The sequence below is a fragment of the Microcaecilia unicolor genome, chromosome 3 (genome assembly GCF_901765095.1).
Source record: "Microcaecilia unicolor chromosome 3, aMicUni1.1, whole genome shotgun sequence".
Classification (NCBI taxonomy): domain Eukaryota; kingdom Metazoa; phylum Chordata; class Amphibia; order Gymnophiona; family Siphonopidae; genus Microcaecilia; species Microcaecilia unicolor.
In genome coordinates this window covers 258,036,469-258,053,686 of record NC_044033.1, presented here as the reverse complement: position 1 = coordinate 258,053,686, position 17,218 = coordinate 258,036,469, and the positions used below count along the sequence as shown (strand labels likewise).

General features: G+C 47.0%; 1 protein-coding gene across 1 annotated transcript in view; it reads left to right on the top strand.

The window, feature by feature from the left end:
• Positions 1 to 17,218, top strand: part of SHPRH (SNF2 histone linker PHD RING helicase) — a 331,612-nt gene that overhangs the window by 266,393 nt on the left and 48,001 nt on the right. The window contains 2 exon segments of the mRNA XM_030194974.1: positions 1,532 to 1,603; positions 13,485 to 13,676. Coding sequence (XP_030050834.1) covers positions 1,532 to 1,603; positions 13,485 to 13,676 — 264 coding nt within the window.

Below are 17,218 nucleotides of genomic sequence, written 5' to 3'. Positions count from 1 at the left end.
GACCTGTCAAACACAGGGGCTGGAGGTCCATGGGACCACCAGACCCCAACTACCCCTGCCCGAGCCAAACAAAACTGGGGCCGGAGTCCAGCGGACCTCTGGTCCCCCCGACACTGGTTCGAGGGGGGGGCTGGAGATCTGATGGGTCTCCAGCCCCCCCTAACCCCCCCCCCCAGCATCCCTCCAATGTATCTGGTGGCCCAGTGGGCCGCTGGTATGTAAGGAACCCTGTCCTGACCTCCCCCGGACACAGGTTCACTGAGCAGGACTGGGCGCTGCCTTTTTGCAGGCAGCGCCGATGGGAGGCCATCTCCCTCTCCAACTGCAGGTAGGGGGTGGGGAAGGGCCGCTAGACTACCAGTGGGGAGGGGGGATTTACCCGCAGCCCACTGGGCCACCAGGGACTTCGTGGGATGCTGGGGGGGGGGGTGCTGGAGACCCACCAGATCTCCAGCCCCCCCTGAACCTGTGTCAGGGGGGGAGTCAGGGGACGAGATCCGCTGGACCTCCAGCTTCCTGTTGCTGGGGGGAGGGGAGGGTCGGGGTTCCTACTGGGGCTGCTGCATTGGGGGGAATGGGGGCCAGCATGCTGGGCAGGGCTCACCATTCCTCCCCAATGGTCTGCAAACCCTAACGCCAGCTCCAAGCTGGCGTAGCGTTTGCCGCAGCCAGCAAGTCAATCTTTGGTGCGATCAGTGGGATGAATAGGTTTACCATGCATTGCATGCTACTTGCGCTAAGAACTCTGTTTTGCATGCATTTGTATGCTAGTTGCGTTCAGAGCTCGCGAGTGAGTTTCATGCGCTCGGGGCTCTGATCATGGGGCGGTAGCAAATGCAGGCGCTAGTATGGCGCTAACAGCCTCTAGCACCTGCGTTTGCTTCTGATCATCAGCCCATCAGGTCTGAGAAGAAAGGAGACCCTTTCCAAATATAAGGTGGATTGATGGATAATCTTTAAGGAGGACTTCCACCAGCCTGCAGGCCAGCAGGAACTCTTGAATCAGCCTGTGTGCTTTCTAGTGAGGACATGTAAAAAAAAAAAAAAGTAAAAGAAGCATGGGAAATAAAAGTATTGTGGTTGCTTTCTTAGTCTACTTACACATGATTTTTTAGTCTTGCTGAAAATCTGCATAGTTTTAAACAGATAACATCCATTTGAAGTTATTCCGTGCCCATACAACTGAATATTGACCTTATAGTGTTCCTTATACCTGGCTGCCTCCTGCTACAGTGTCAAAATTCAGTATATAGGCACTGTAGTATTACATAAAGAAGCGTGTGCCATCCTGAAAGAAATCAATTATCTGACCATACTACCCTTATGTCTAACAGTGTGAGAATGCTGACTACTTTGATACTGATTAATTTAAGAACTTTCTGTCAAGCACACAAGTAATTTCTGGACTTAGTGTAACCATTTCAAGAGAACATTTCATATATGTTTGGAAGTGCTTGATATAGTTCAAGATTGCTAGACATAACTTTAATTTCATGTTTATTATGGGTTCACATATGGTTATGTTTCACAGTCTCAGGATCAAACCACAGATGGTGTAAATCCAGAACCCTGTCCAATCTGCGCACGACAGCTCGGGAAGCAGGTATAGTTCTTCAAAATGTTAACAGATGTCTTCTGCCATCTCTACAACTGCCACTGTATGAGTTCTGTGGGTTTCTTAATTATTTTCTACTTTATTCTGAAAGAATGTATGTGAAGTTTATCCTCCATTGCCCCTGGTACAAATAAGTACCTGAATATACTATGTAAACTGCTTTGAATGTAGTTGTAAAAACCACAGAAAGGCAGTATATCAAGTCCCATTTCCCCTTTCTCTCCAGGACCAGATAGCGCATGTGTCATAAATGGTGTAGAAATATAATTATACGTTATACTTTGTTTTTCATTTTAAGTTAAAAGCAATTCCAGTTTTTCCTGAAAGACACTTGCCACTCATCTGACAAACAAATATTGTCAGAGCAAGGATTTCTAAATCATGTATCACATCTTGGCGAGAAAAAGAACAGATCCTAGATGAAAAATCCCAAAATACAGTTGTTTATTAAAACTCTACCTAACATTGTCCACATTTCGCCTGATGTTCTTAGTGTTTTTAACACGTTAATATGATATTTTTGCCATTTTAGAGGTATGTTCAGTGTTTTTAACAGTTTTTGCCTGCCTATTAGGGCTCTGTTTTTTCCTAATGAACAATCATGTTTTTATGTTTGAACTTTGAACTGGAAATTCATAAACAGTCCTCCCAGCATAGTGTTCTTGATGCTACTGGCAACAAGATGGCTGTGTTGTTGTTGCTGCTGAATTTGGTAAGTCTGATATTTGAATTTTGTTTCTGATTTTGTATTTTTGTTAAAGCTTATTAGTGTTGGTAATCTGCATTAAAAAAAAAAGTTTATAGGTTGCTTGAATATGACTTTTTTCCACAGGGTGGTTAAACAAAGCAGCTGTGTGGTTAGTCACAGTGTTGTGGTTTAACAGATTTAATGGAACCTAGAGGGCTATTTTTACGTCTTTAAACCTTTGTGTTTTAGAGCTTTACTGAGCATTTTCACAGTGACCTTGGAGTATGGATCTGGTACATATCCAATTGTGGTATGTAACATCCTTTTAGATTTTGTTAGCTGATTTTTGATATGAGTTGCCAGTAGCCCTCTCTGTTTCACTGCATATGAGATACACACTTTGTTAAAATTAATAATAATAATTCTTAGGACCGAGATACACATTTTTTTTTAAGGAATGAGATTCGTTTTTAGGCCAAAACACATTCTCCAAGGACAAACAAGGCCATTAATTCTACATGGGCAACAGGGCGCCACATTGCCCAGTCTGGAGCTTTATAACGAACTTTACAGAGCTTTATGGAGTGTGAGACATACTCCACCATGCATGCGCAAGTGCCTTCGCGCCTGCTGCGAGGGCGCGGTTACCACAGTTGTTTTTCTACCGCAGTGAGGCGAAGATTGTGTCTGCGGTTTTTCTTCACTCCAGGTCTGGAAGAGCTGCTTTATGGTGCCTTTTCGGCTTCTTTTTTGCGATTTTTTGCTGTGCTTTATTTAGGCCTTTGTCCCCTTCCCGTATATTGTTAGTTCTTTTTGCCAGTTTTTAAGTTTCCTTTATTTTCAGTGACTTGCTGCGTTTAGGCCTAGTCTCTGGTCCGCTCTTTCCCATGACTTTTTCTGGTGCCTTGCCCCTTTTTTCAGGCACCATCATGTCTTTTGATTTGGCTTTGGAAGTTTTTCCTTCCATATGCACTAAAGTACCCAGTGCTTTAAGTGGTGTTCTCGGTGCAGATCTCTGGCAAATACACCCGTTCTTGGTGTCTTCAGTACTTAGGGCTTGACCATAGCTCTTCTTTGGATGAAGAAGAGGACTCAAGTGTCCAGAGAGGCTCAACACGAAAGAATTTTTTGAGCCAGGTCCGAGGTCCTCAGCATCTGCATCGAGGTTGGCGGCATCAACGTTGAAGACTGCATCGGCAGCAGGTACATCAGCATCAGGTACTGCTTTGAGACCCTTAGACACTGGGAGCAGTACTGCATCGGGTGAGTCTCCACCTGCCTCGATGCTGGGTGTTGGACCCAACCCCGAGGCGACGTGAGGATTCAATGACGTCCTCATCAGCACTGAGGAATTTCAGTGCCAATTTCGAGTGAAGGCCAAGAAGCATCGGCATCAGTCATCCTCAAGGCATGGTGCTGGGATCTCTGGGGTGTCGAGGGATTCAGCACCCAAGAAGCGTCGCTGCCGGGAGGATCGCTCCCCCTCTATCCAGGAGGTACCAATGCGTCTGTCTCCAGGCAGCCAGGACCCGTCTCAGCCCCATCAGTTCTGCAGTCTATCTCGGATCCAGCACCCCAGTCTTTCCTAGTATCTGCCCTTGATGAGAATATCTAGGCTTTGCTGCCTGAGCTGCTGGATGGCCTTTTACAATGGTGTGGCATGCCAGCCATTGTGGTCCTGCATGGCCCTCAACCTGCGGTGTGGCCCTGGTGTCGACTGCCACCTAAGCTGGTCCTCTTTTGATGTCGGTGGAGGAAGCTTCACCGGAGTCGAGGCGGGAGCCGACTCCTCGACGCTCTTCTCAGGGACATAGCTCCTCAAAGTCAAGGCAGGCTTGATCTCAGCTTCCCATGAGGAATTTCTGTCTGACACTGATGAGTCAAAGGAGGATCCAAGGTACTTTTCAGAAGTTGCATCCTATGACATTCCTTCTGAACCCTCCCCTCCACGGAGAGCCTTTCATTCCCCTCTTTTGTGAAGGAATGGCTCAGGCTATTCCATTTCATTTGGAAAAAGAGACAAGCCCAGGGCTAAGCTGCTCGAGGTCCTGGACTATGAGTCCCTTCATAGGGAGGCTGTGAATGTCCCTCTCCACAAGGTACTCAAGGAAGTCTTTGATAGGAACTAGGGAGTTCTCTCTGTCAGTCCCTGTCCTGCCCAGGAAGATTGACATGATGTATCGGATCCACAGCACCACCTGGTTTTGATGTCCCCAGTTGCCACATAATTCCATGGTGGTGAATCCGCTCTCAAGAGAGTGAAGAGTATTAGAGACTATGCCTCGGCACCCCAGGCAGAGAATCTAGGTCCTTGGACTTTTTTGAGAGGAAGATATTCTAGGTCTCAGTGCTTGTGGTATACAATCACACCAGCTCTTTACGAGCGTGTACTTGCGTGACTCGATGCACAAGCTGTTGAACTTGGCGAACTCTCCCACCGGAACAGGCTGAGTCGGTACACCAGTTGACCAAGCAGCAGAAGTCCTGTCATAAGTTCTTGGCCAGAGCACCTACGACACCTTTGACGTGGCATCCAGGTTCTCTCTGCTCAAAGTATAGCAATGCGCAGACTTCTCATGGTTGCGTGTGTCTGACTTGGAACAGTTGGTGCAGCAGCAGTTAGCGGATGCCCAATGCCAGGGGGATAACCTTTTTGAAGAGAAGGTTGAGGAGGTTGCTGACGAAATCAAAAAGCGTAGATACCATCTCTTCTCGAGCCTGCCGGGCGCCTTCTGCATCAGTTTCCTCATCTAGGAGGCCTTTGACAAGTCAAGGAGGGTGCCTAGTACTCACAGACGTAGGTATGCCACCTTTTCCTGCCAGCCTATTCGGGCTCACCCTAGCACGCTCGTTCACGTCAACAGTGTGCGCCAAAGGCCTCTGCTGCTCCACAGACAGGCAAGAGACGAGCTTTTGACTGGCTCCAGCAGAGCATAGCTGCACTAAAAGTGTCCGTCCCAGACAAACTTGCCGGTTGGGGGAGTCTGAAGTTTTTCCACGAAAGGTAGCCCTTGTAACCTCCAACCACTGGGTTCTTCAAATAGACCAGCCGCGGATACGCCCTCAGATTAGCTTCGAAAAACTGGAAGTTCTTAGGCACAGGCAGGTTACTTGCAGAGGAACTCTCAGCCCTTCTGAAGGCCCATGTGGTCGAGCCCGTTCCAACAGGGGAGGAAAGGCAGGGAATTCTATTCCAAGTACTTCCTTTTGCAAAAGAAAACGTGAGGGAGGATGCGTCCCAACCTAGACCAAAGGGTCCTGAACAAATCCAAGTTCATTTTCATGCTGTCCAAACGATTGGGGTTCCTAGGAGGCCCTGCTCGAGTACTCACAAATTTCGAGCCTTCCTTCCGTTGCCGAGAGTGAACGCTCTTGTCGCATTCACTTTCACAGTTCAAGCCTTTCAGCAGGTCTTAGCTTGGCAGATGTTGAGATTGTTGGGCCACATGGCTTCCACAGTGTATATTACACCTCATGACACATCTTCACATAAGATCAGCTCAATGGACCCTAGCTTCTTGGTGGTATCAAGCCACGGGGAGCCTGGAAGATGTCATTCAAGTTGTCCCCAGAGCTTGTTCACCTTCCCTTCAGTGTGGACCATTCATCCAGTTTGACTCTGGGACTTCCATTCCAAATTTCTCAGCTACAAAAGGTACTGCAGACAGATGCTTCTCTCCTGGGATAGCGCTCATGTAGATGAGCTTCACACCCAAGGTTTTTGGTCCACCCAGGAAATTAATCTTCAGATCATCTCCTGGAGCTCCGGGCGATCTGGAACGCTCTAAAGCAACGTTTTTCAACTGGTGTGCAATGGCATCTCTCCAAGTGTGCTGCGAAGAAAGTCCACCTCAGTGTGCCGTGATGACGCACGTTGATGAACAACTAAGCCACACTCAAGTGTGGTCAGAATGGTTCAGCTTATAATAGTACTTGATGGGAACGAGGAGCTGTGGTAACTGCGGTAAAGACCTACCTCTTTACAGTGGATTTACCACTGGGGTTCCAGCCGCCCTCCTTCCATTCTGCTGCATGTCCCTCTTCCCTGTTGCAACCACCTCCCAGTGATTCCAAGCCATATGAATGGTCTTGCTGATCCTTGTCCCCACTTCCATGCACGATATCCTATGAGGAAACCATGATTGGCCTGTTCTGTTGCTACACTGCCCACCACTGCAAACCGCACAGATAAAATAGCTTATCCCAGGGCAAACCGTTTGTGGTTTGAGAGTGGTGGCGAGTAGTGTAGTGACGATTATTACTGAGTGACACAGTAGTGTAGGCCTGGGAGGAGTGAGAAATTCAGAAGAGTAGGGAGTGAGGAGCAAGGAAGGAGCGAGTGGAGCAAAGGTCAGTTGGCTGCATAACAGCAAAGCAGGAGGATTCAAACTAAGAGCCAACTTTGAAGACTACAGTCAGATGCCCTACCCCCAGTCCTACCCCTAACTATGACTTTCGACTTTCAGCTCTTCCTCCATGCTGTGGGCTGGCTCGTACTGCTTTCTCTCTCCAGCCATACCTTGTCTGTCCCCTCTCCACACACTGGAATGCCTCTGTCTCAGTCTTTCCCCTTTCACGCCCTCCCTCCCCGTGTTTTGACTGGTGGCCACCGAATTGCCCTTCCCTCTCCAGCCATGTCTCTGTCCCCTCTGCACCCCTTCCCCCTCCCATGTTTGTAATAGCACCGTCTTCTGCTCTCCCTCCCTGTCTGGCCTTACATTGCCATCCCTCTCCAGCCATCTCTCTGTCCCCTTCTCCAAAGAATGCCAACTGCTCTCTCCCCCTCTGCCTCCTCCCCTCCCCCCTGCCATGTTGTAACTAACAGCACCTTCTTCTACCTCTCCTTCCTGTCTTTTGCCTTGTTGCCTTACCGAATCCCTCCATGAGGCAAAGATAGAGATGGCTGGAGAGGGAATGCAGCAGCATGCAAAGATATTTTCTTTTGATAAGTCTGACCTAAAAATGCCAATGCCATAGCAACACTGGTAAGAAAATCTTCTCTAACCCTATGCTGCCAGAGGAAAGTTAGGGAAAAACTGATTTTTTTTTTCTGTAGCCAATTCCTTTAATGCAAGGACATCCGGATTTACCCGGACATGTCCGGGCGGGTTTTGCCAGTCCGCCCGTTTGTCCGGATTTCTGGACAAACGGGTTGGGCGGGCAGCGGACCTATCCTAGCCTCCCCTCCCCTTCCCTTACTTACTATCTACTGCCTGGTGGTCTAGTGACCTCTCGGGACAGGAAAGAGCCCCCTCTTTCCTGCCCGGAGCTTTGCCCTTGCCCTGCATCCTGTTGCTGTGTGACAGTCCTCGGGATTCAAAATGGCCGCCGAGAGTTGAAGCGGCCTCACGAGACGTCAACTCTCAGCGGCCATTTTGAATTCCGAGACCGTCACAGCAACAGGATTCAGGGCAAGGGCAGCGCTCCGGGCAGGAAAGAGGGGGCTCTTTCCTGCCCCGAACAGATCACTAGACGCACCAGGGCAGTAGATAGTAAGTAAGGGGAGTGGAGGGGAATATGTGACAGGGGGCGGGGCAAGGATGCGAAAGGGGCATGGTGTGGTGGGGCAGGGATTGTGTGGGCGAGGGCCGAGGGCGTAACATGTGTCCTCTTTTTCAGAGGACAAAGTATGGTAACCCTATTAAAGTACACTGTAAACCTCAAGGAATTGGCTATATTATCAGTCAATTGTCCCTTACCTTTCCCCTGGGCATCCAAATTATCCATTCCCATGAGTGAATGGGGCTGTGGGAATTGTTTTGACCAGTCCAGGTTTGGAATTTACTTCCCAAAGCAGTGTGGGATATGCAGTCCTGATTCTACCTGTTGAAAATATCAGTGCTGCAGGTCCCATAACACACGAGTAAATAAGTTTGTTTGAAATTCTGAAGTGGCGTCAAATGTGAAACTGGGTACTTTGGAAGAGCTGCTTCTACATGAACTAATTAGCCTGCATTTTTTTTTTTTTACGGTAAATCTGTTTATGCCTTCGGTGCCTGATTTTATACTATCTCCAGTCTCTGTCTAATAATGTTTGCTCAGTGTTTCTCAGATCTCAGTCAGATTGTTGGGATGGACTTAGGGTGGCAGGGGTTTATTTCAATTGCTTTAAAGTTGTTGTTTTGTGAATATGTGTTTGTGGCTATAAAGATAACACAATGTTTAAAAACTTTAATATTAAACTTTAGTTGTTGAACTGTAAACACAGTCTTAATATCGTTGTTAAATGATAAATTATATATATATTTACATAACACACACTTAAAAATACTAACAATTTTTGCGCCTTGTAAGTGTGCCACAAGTGAAAAAAGTTGAAATCACTACCGTAAGGCTTTCAAGAGATCGGAGTTATCTCATCAAATTGTGCTCAGTACCAAACCTACAATCAGTTGCAATATGGGGCACCGGACACGCCCTCTGGGTCAGGAGGCCAACCGAATGTGGCATTGGCTCGCCACCATGGCATCTTTCTTTAAGCCACTTACTTCTCTGATGGGCAGAATGCATACCTCTGCCGACAGATTGAGCAGAATAATGTAACCACATGAGTGGTCTCTCAATATGGACATAGCCACCAAGATCTTCCGAGTGTGGAGTACCCCCTCAGTAGATCTTTTTGCCACTCAGATCAACCACAAGGTCCCTCAGTTCTGTTCCAGGCTTCAGGCTCACAACAGACTAGCGTCAGATGCCTTCCTCCTCAATTGAGGGGCAGTTCTTCTGTATGCATATCCTTCCATACCTATAGTGGGGAAAACTTTGTTGAAACTCGAGCAAGACCTCGGAACCAAGATTCTGATTCTGCTGTACTGGCCATGAAAGATATGGTTCCCTCTACTTCTGGAGTTATCCTCGGAAGAACTGTGGCGATTGGAGTGTTTTCCAACCCTCATCACGCAGAACGAGGGGGGGGGGGGTCTCTTCTACATCCCAACCTCCAGTCTCTGGCTCTCACTGTTTGGATGTTGAGAGCCTAGAATTCACTTCCTTGGGTCTTTCAGAGGGTGTCTCCCGGGTCTTGCTGGCTTCCAGGAAAGACTCCAGTAAGAGGTGCTATTCTTTCAAATGGAGGAGGTTTGTTGTCTGGTGTGAGAGCAAGGCCTAGAGTCCCCTTGCTTGCCCTATACAGACCCTACTTGAATACCTTCTACACTTATCCAAGTCTGGTCTCAAGACCAACTCCATAAGGGTTCATCTTAGTGCAATTAGTGCTTATCGTCACCGGGTAGAAGGTAAGCCACATCTCTGGACAGCCTCTAGTTTTCGCTTCATGAGAGGTTTGCTTTTGGTCAAAGCCCTGTCTAGGAACCTTCTCCCGTGTCATGGGATCTCAACCGTGTTCTCACTCAACTGATGAAGGCTCCTTTGAGCCACTGATTTCCTATCATCTGAAGTACTTGACCCTGGAAGGTCATTTTTTTGGTGTCTCTTCAGCTCGTAGACTTAGTGAGCTTCAGGCCTTAGTGGTGGATGCACCTTATACTAAGTTTATCACAACAGAGTGGTCCTCCGCACATACTCTTAAGTTCGTATTGAAAGTGTATCAGAGTTCCATCTGAAGCAGTCGATTGTCTTGCCAACATTCTTTCCCCACCACATGACCATCCTGGCAAAAGCAGCTTGCACACTTTGGATGCAAGAGAGCATTGGCCTACTACATGGAGGCAGACCAAGCCCCACAAGACAGTCTCCCAACTTTTTATTTCTTTTGATCCCAACAAGTTAGGGGTCGCCATCGGGAAACGTACCAGTTTCAGTTGGCTGCAGATTGCATTTCCTTCACTATACCCAGGCTAGGCTAGCCCTAGAGGGTCATGTCATGGCTCACAGTGTTAGAGTCATGGCTCCATCGGTAGCCCACTTGAGGTCAGCCTCCATTGAAGAAATTTGCAAGGCTGCAACGTGGTCTTTAGTTCCACATTCACATCACACCTACTGCCTTGAGCAGGATACCCAAAGCAACAGTCTGTTCGGGCAGACAGTGTTGCAGAATCTGTTTGAGGTCTAGAATCCAACTCCATCCTATTCTGTTCCAGGCTGCACTCTCATTCAGATTGTATATAGTTTCAGGTAATCTCTATTGTGTCCTTGCCGTTGCGAGGCCCAATTGACCAATGTTTTGTTGTTTTGGTGAGCCTGGATGCTAGGGATTTCCCATTTGTGAGAATCTATTTGTCTTCGGAGAAAGCTAAAATACTTACCTGTAGCAGGTATTCTCCGAGGACAGCAGGCTTTGTATTTCACAATCCCTCCCACCTCCCTTTGGAGCTGTCTCCTTTTTTTATTTTAACTTTTTTGCTGTAGTATAAAACTGAGAAAATTGCATTCTTGTGGTTGGCAAGAAGGCACTCGCGCATGTATGGTGGAGCGTGTCTCGTGCTCCACAAAGCTCTACTTATGCTTTTCATATGTCCAGGACTGGGCGACATGGGTCGGTGTCACCCAGATTATAAATCCTGCTGTCCTCAAAGAATGCCTGCTACAGGTAATACTATTTCATTTTTTCTTTTCTCTGGTTGGTTTTATTTCTGTTTAGTACCTTTAAAAGGTGCATTAACATGGCTACCACACCACTTCACTTAAAGCAGATTATACGTTTTAAACTAGAACCCCAATTACTCTTAAACTGAACACTTTCAGCCACAAATGTTGATCAACCCACTTATACTACGGCATTCTATGCATGCCTCTCCACCTTACCAGCACTCCTTAGAGATATGAGAAAAGGCATGTTTTCATCTTCTTCCTGAATGTCAAATAGCTTAACTCCCCATGGAGTTCCAAAGATGAAGTATTCTGAAGTTTCGAGTCTGCTACAGCAAATGGCTATGATGTAAATGCCATCCCAGGAAAAGCTAGCTCAACAGAATAATTAGATCGGGCTCCTTGGCTAGATGATAATCTCTGCAAGGTACATACCACTTCACTTTATAGGAAGATAGTGGAGTTGCTTAAAAGCTAGCACGAATATGGCCCAGCTTTCCACAGACTGTCTTGGCCACAATGTTTGTAATACTTGGAGCCTATGAGTACTTTTTGCAAGGAGGCCTATATAAAGAGCATTACAATAATCAAATTGTACATTAACCAATTACTAAACAATTTTCTTAACCTCATTATTAAACAACAGCTTCAAGTGCCTCAAGTTCACAAGGAATAGCTGAAAGTAGGCCGTATCCACCATTGCCTCTACTGTGGGCCTAGAAACCCAGCAAGCCATCCAAGATGGCTCCTAAATCCTTTGCTTGATTAATGGGATATTTTCTACTGTAGGAACAAGAGAAAAGCTAATAGTCACAATTTCTCATCACAAGAATATAAATGTTTTTTCATTGTTTAGCACCAATCTATTACCAATAGTCAAGGTACCAGCTTAGCTATACAGTCATTCAGCCTATACACAACTGCAGAGGAATCCTGCTTTGAATATGTCATCATCACGTTAATATTATTGATGTAACAATGGTCAGTCAAACAACGCATCGTAAGATCTCAGCCACGGGCTCAAAGATATTAATGTAGTGTTGAAAGCATGAACCCTGTGGAACACTGCACTCCATAGAAGATGCTGGTAGTGCACCCTTCCTAAAAATAATTTGCCCTTACATTTCAAATAAGAAGACTGATCCCTTATTTGTCTCATCCTGGCAGATTTCAGTCAGATCCTGTGATCAATAAGATCAAACACTGTAGTAAAATCAACACATTTGCCATGATCCAAAATATGCAATGTCTCATCAAGCACAAAATAAGTCCTGGCAGATAATCATTGAATCAACCAAATCTTGCAAAATCCAAGAAATTTATTAACTATGTCTTCTGTTTTGCAAATGTCACTGGTTCCCAAACCTGACCTTACAACCCCACAGCCAGCCAGGTTTTCTGGATATCCACAGCAAATAGGACATGAGATTGGCAGCTTTCCAATATATAATACAAGCCGTTAAGCTTTCCAATATATAATACAAGCCGTTAAGCCCATTAAAACGGGCAAGATTTTTTGCTAATCTTCAAGATGAGTTACCATCAATTCTTGTTAATGTGTGAGTGAACATTTGATTAACAAACATCCCTCAGTTTTTGCTGTAAAATATCTATTCCTCCAGAATCTTTCCATTGCATTGTTTTCTTTCTGAGTTGGTTCAGATGGTGTCTGCATCCAGGGTCCCTCCGAGTTCCAGACCCCCTCCCTACCTGCCTCCCTCCCTCCCAGTTCTAGGCTCCCTCCCTCCCAGTTCTAGGCTCCCTCCCAGTTCTAGGCTCCCTCCCTCCCTCTCTCCCAGTTCTAGGCTCCCTCCCTCCTCTCTCCCTCCCTCTGCGTTCTAGGTCCTCCCCTCCTCCCTCCCTGCGATTTACAGAGCCTCCCTTCCCTCCCTCTGAGTTCCAGGGCTCTCCCTCCCTCCGAGTTCCAGGGCCTCCCCTCCTCCCTTCGAGTTCTAGGGCCTCCCCTCCCTCCGATTTCCAGGGCAAGAAGTGTGTGTGTGAAAGAGAGAGACACAGAGAGAGTGAGTGTCAACGGGCAAGATTTTTATTTCTGAAATGTAGTTGAGAGTGTGTGAGAGTGAGTTCGGGGACTCGGCAGCTGGACTCTTCCTGGTCTGTGGAAGGCTGGAAGCGGTGATAAGCTGGAGGCCGGCCCGTCGTTGCTCGCCGACCGAATGCTGCCCGCGCTAGTATGCCGGGCTTAGTCCTCTTCCTCCAGCGAGCAAGACACGGGCGCACCGAAGATGCCCACAGGCCACTGGTGGAGCCCGGAGGAGGTGCGCCTCCTCCTAGCCCAGATCGGCGGCTCAGGGGGGCGTCCGGCTCCTCATGGCCTCCACCAGCCGCCCCAACAAAGCGAAGAAGATGAAGCAGGCGTATCGGAGAGGGAGGGGCGGCCGTAGGGTCTGTGCTCCCCCCCGCTACTACGGGCTCTTCCGCCGCCTCTGGAAGCAGGCGGGCCGGCCCGTGTTTTGGCGAGCGACGGCTCCCGGCTGATTTCAACGGCACGTACAGAGTCGGTCACTCTTCATTTATATAGTAGGATATCTCGTTCCTATTATAGTAGAAATTCTGAAAACCAGATTGCCAGTAGTGTCACAAGGACAACTTGGCACTAATTGCTTGTGTTGTAAATTATTACCTGGTGTAGCTGTCAAATAGTTTTTCCTCAAATATCCCTTTTTTTCTCTTTAGTGGGCTGTGCTGACTTGTGGACATTGCTTCTGCAATGAGTGTATAGCCATTAGTTATTGACCAGTACAGTGTGGGGCATGCGCAGAAGTGCCATTAAAATGTGCCATCTGTCGACAGACGACTTCACACAAGGAAATATCCTATGTCTTCACCACTGAGACTGCAAATCAGGAGAAAGACATTCTTGTTAAGGTAAGATACATGCACATTCCCTTTAGAGGGGCATTGCAAGAGAAGTGGTATTCATTGCCACATGAATAGTTTCATATTGACAATCAAATGAGATTTCATGCTGAATCTAGACCGAATGTCTTATTCAACTTTCTTTTTTTCAAGCATGAGGTGCCTCCTACTATTGCAAATGCTAATTTGACCATGAGTTGGAAGCTGGTGGATTATATGGAAATGAATATGTTTCTCATTGATGTGCCTCTCTGAGTTCCAAATGAAGCTCTCATTAATTTATAGGGCTTTGATAAAATGCCAGGCAGCAGGCTTTGGTACCTTCTCTACCCTCAGTTTGCCCTCTCTTGTAAGCCAAAGTCAAAAGTTGGGTACTTTGAGAGAAGTCTTGAAAGATTCAGGAAATGATATCATTTATTTATTTTTTTATTTATTTATTTATTGCACTTGTATCCCACATTTTCCCACCTATTTGCAGGCTCAATGTGGCTTACAAAGATCTGTTATGGCGTCGCCATAACAGAGAAGAAATACAATTGTTGTATTTTATTGATCATCAGCACCAAGTATTAAAACATATGACAAGAAGTTGGATAAACACAGATTATAATGGCTGATGATAACTCTATGTAATTTCCTGCCTATTTTTGATTCGAAAGCATTTGAATTGTCCTTGAAATTTAATGACCTCATTGAGAAGAAAGTGCAGAGCTGGTTACTGACCTTACATGCTTACTGTGTGGTGTGATCCTTGTTTGTTGAGTATGGTTAGGGCTCTGTTTTAGGTGTTATAAATTGTAAGTTTAGGAGTAGGAGTTCTTTGAGGGTACAAAAAAAATCAGTGTATGTTGGTAGTATTTTGGGTACTTTTTTCAGTAGAATCAAATATGCATATTTGTGTCATGTAGGAGTCATTGATGGAGAATAAGCACAAAAAATTGGGTGGAGAATACAAGGCAAGCCAGGGGAGGGGAGTACTAAAGGGAGTGGTGATTTTTCTTTCAGTGTTCATCTAATAAAATACTTACTTTCATTTTTTGCCATTGGTGGTATTTTTATCATTAACTCAGAATCCCAAATTATGGCTACCTACAAATGTGATTCTGAATAGTAAGGCATACAGCTCTGAATTCAATATATTTATTTCTTATCTTCAGACCAGTCCGGGACCAGTGGGTTGTGCCCGTCAAATCTGCAGATGGCAATTGAGACCAGTTGCTTTCAAACATTGCCCTATGAAGGACAGTATCCAGCTCATTTTCGAAAGAGAAGAGCGCCCATCTTTCGACACAAATCGGGAGATGGGCGTCCTTCTCTCAGGAGCGCCCAAATCGGCATAATTGAAAGCCGATTTTGGGCGTCCCAACTGCTTTCCGTCGCCGGGACGGCCAAAGTTCCTGGGGGTGTGTCGGAAGGGTAGCGAAGGCGGGACAGGGGCGTGTCGAGGCGTGCTTAAGAGATGGGCGCCCTCGGCCGATAATGGAAAAAGAAGGGCATCCCCTGGTGAGAATTTGGTCCACTTTATTTGGTCCTTTTTTTCAGGTCCAAGTCCCAAAAAAGTGCCCGAACTTGGCCAGATGACCACCGGAGGGATCGGGGATCACCTCCTCTGACTCCCCCAGTGGTCACTAACCCCCTCCCACCCTCAAAAAAACAACTTTAAATACTTTTTTTGCCATCCTCTATGCCAGCCTCAAATGTCATACTCAGGTCCATCGCAGCAGTATACAGATCCCTGGAGCAGTTTTAGTGGGTGCAGTGGACTTCAGGCAGGCGGACCCAGGCCCATCTCCCCCCTACCTGTTACACTTGTGGTGGAAAATGGGAGCCCTTCAAATCCCACCCGAAACCCACTGTACCCACATGTAGGTGCCCCCCTTCACCCCTTAGGGCTATGGTAGTGGTGTATAGTTGTGGGGAGTGGGTTTTGGGGGGGTTGGGGGGCTCAGCACCCAAGGTAAGGGAGCTGTGCACCTGGGACCAATTTGCGAATTCCACTGTAGTGCCCCCTAGGGTTCCCGGTTGGTGCCCTGGCATGTGAGGGGGACCAGGGCACAACGAATCCTGGCCCCTCCCACGACCAAATGCCTTGAATTTGTTCGTTTTTGAGATGGGCACCATCGGTTTCCATTATTGGTGAAAACCGAGGGCGCCCATCTCTAAATCCGGTGATCTCAGCATTTAGGTCGACCATCTTTAATGTTGAACTAAATGTTGAGATTTGGGCGCCCCCCAACCGTATTATCGAAACGAAAGATGGACGCTCATCTCATTCGATAATACGGTCGGCCCCGCCCCTTCGCGGTGCCGTCCTCAGAAATGGGCGTCCCCGGTCGAAAATGCCTCTCTATGCAACCTAGGCTCACCAGGTTTCTCTCTTCTCCAGCAGATGGAGAAGGGCTGACTGTGCAGTTTGTCTGGTCTGGTGTAGCTAGCTCTTGAGCTAGTTGGAGAACTGGTGACCAGTTAAGTACTTAAAAAAGACTCAAAAAAAAAAAAAAGGGGAGACCAAGTCATCAGTAGTTTCATTTTCCTGACTGCTTCAGTTTTTACTCTGCCAGCTGCCTTTGCCGCACACTTCAGTGGTTACTGACATTGACAGGCTGGTATGGTTTCCGTCAGGAGTGACATGATGATTGCTGACCAGGGTGTTTTTTTATTTATTTTTAGTTGAGTGCAGGCAGGAACACAGCAAGGCATGGAGGCCCTGGCAGAGTGTGCCAATCATTGTTCCTATTAAGCCAGCCACCAGGGATACTCAGATCAGTACATTTTTTGTCATACAGGAACAATGGATCATTCAAAATGTGGGGGGAGCCCTTCACAATGACGAACTTCTGTTTCTGAGAGCACTTTGTCTCTTGAGGAGGTTTCTAGTGCTTTTAATGTTGCAGGACAACTTCCCCGCACAGAAAGCGTCTCTGGAGGAGGTTTCTAGTGCTCTTAATGTAGGGCAACTTCCCATCACAGACACCATAGAAACAGCCATGTTAATTCCTTCTGCTCCAGTTTCTATTCCTGCTTTTTATTTCTTCTTGCAATCTAGGTGAGCCTTTATTAAATTCAGTACCTCTGAAAGATATACAGATCATAAACTGGAGACCAACATGCGGGGGGTGGGGGAAGTATGGGTTCCTACCCCTTGTGTCAGGAGGTGGTCAGAATGTGGAACTGGGCCACCAGCAACTGCATTGGGCTCCGAGCCACATATCTGGCAGGGAAAGGCAACAGTCTGGTGGACAAACTGAGCAGGGTAATACAACCACATGAGTGATCTCTCAGTGTGGACATTGGCCTGCAAGATCTTCCAAGAGTGGGGAACTCCTTTGGAAGATCTTTTTGCCACTCATCTCAACAAGGGTCCCTCAGTATTGCTCTAGACTCAGGTCCCATGACAGGCAAGCATCGGATGCCGCCTTCCTCAGTTGGGAGGGGAGGGTCTTCTGAATTTGAATCCTCTAATACTTCTAATAGGGCAGACTGCTGAAACTCAAGAAGGATTTGTGCACCACGTTCCTAATCACCCCTTATTGGCTGAGGTAGATGTGATT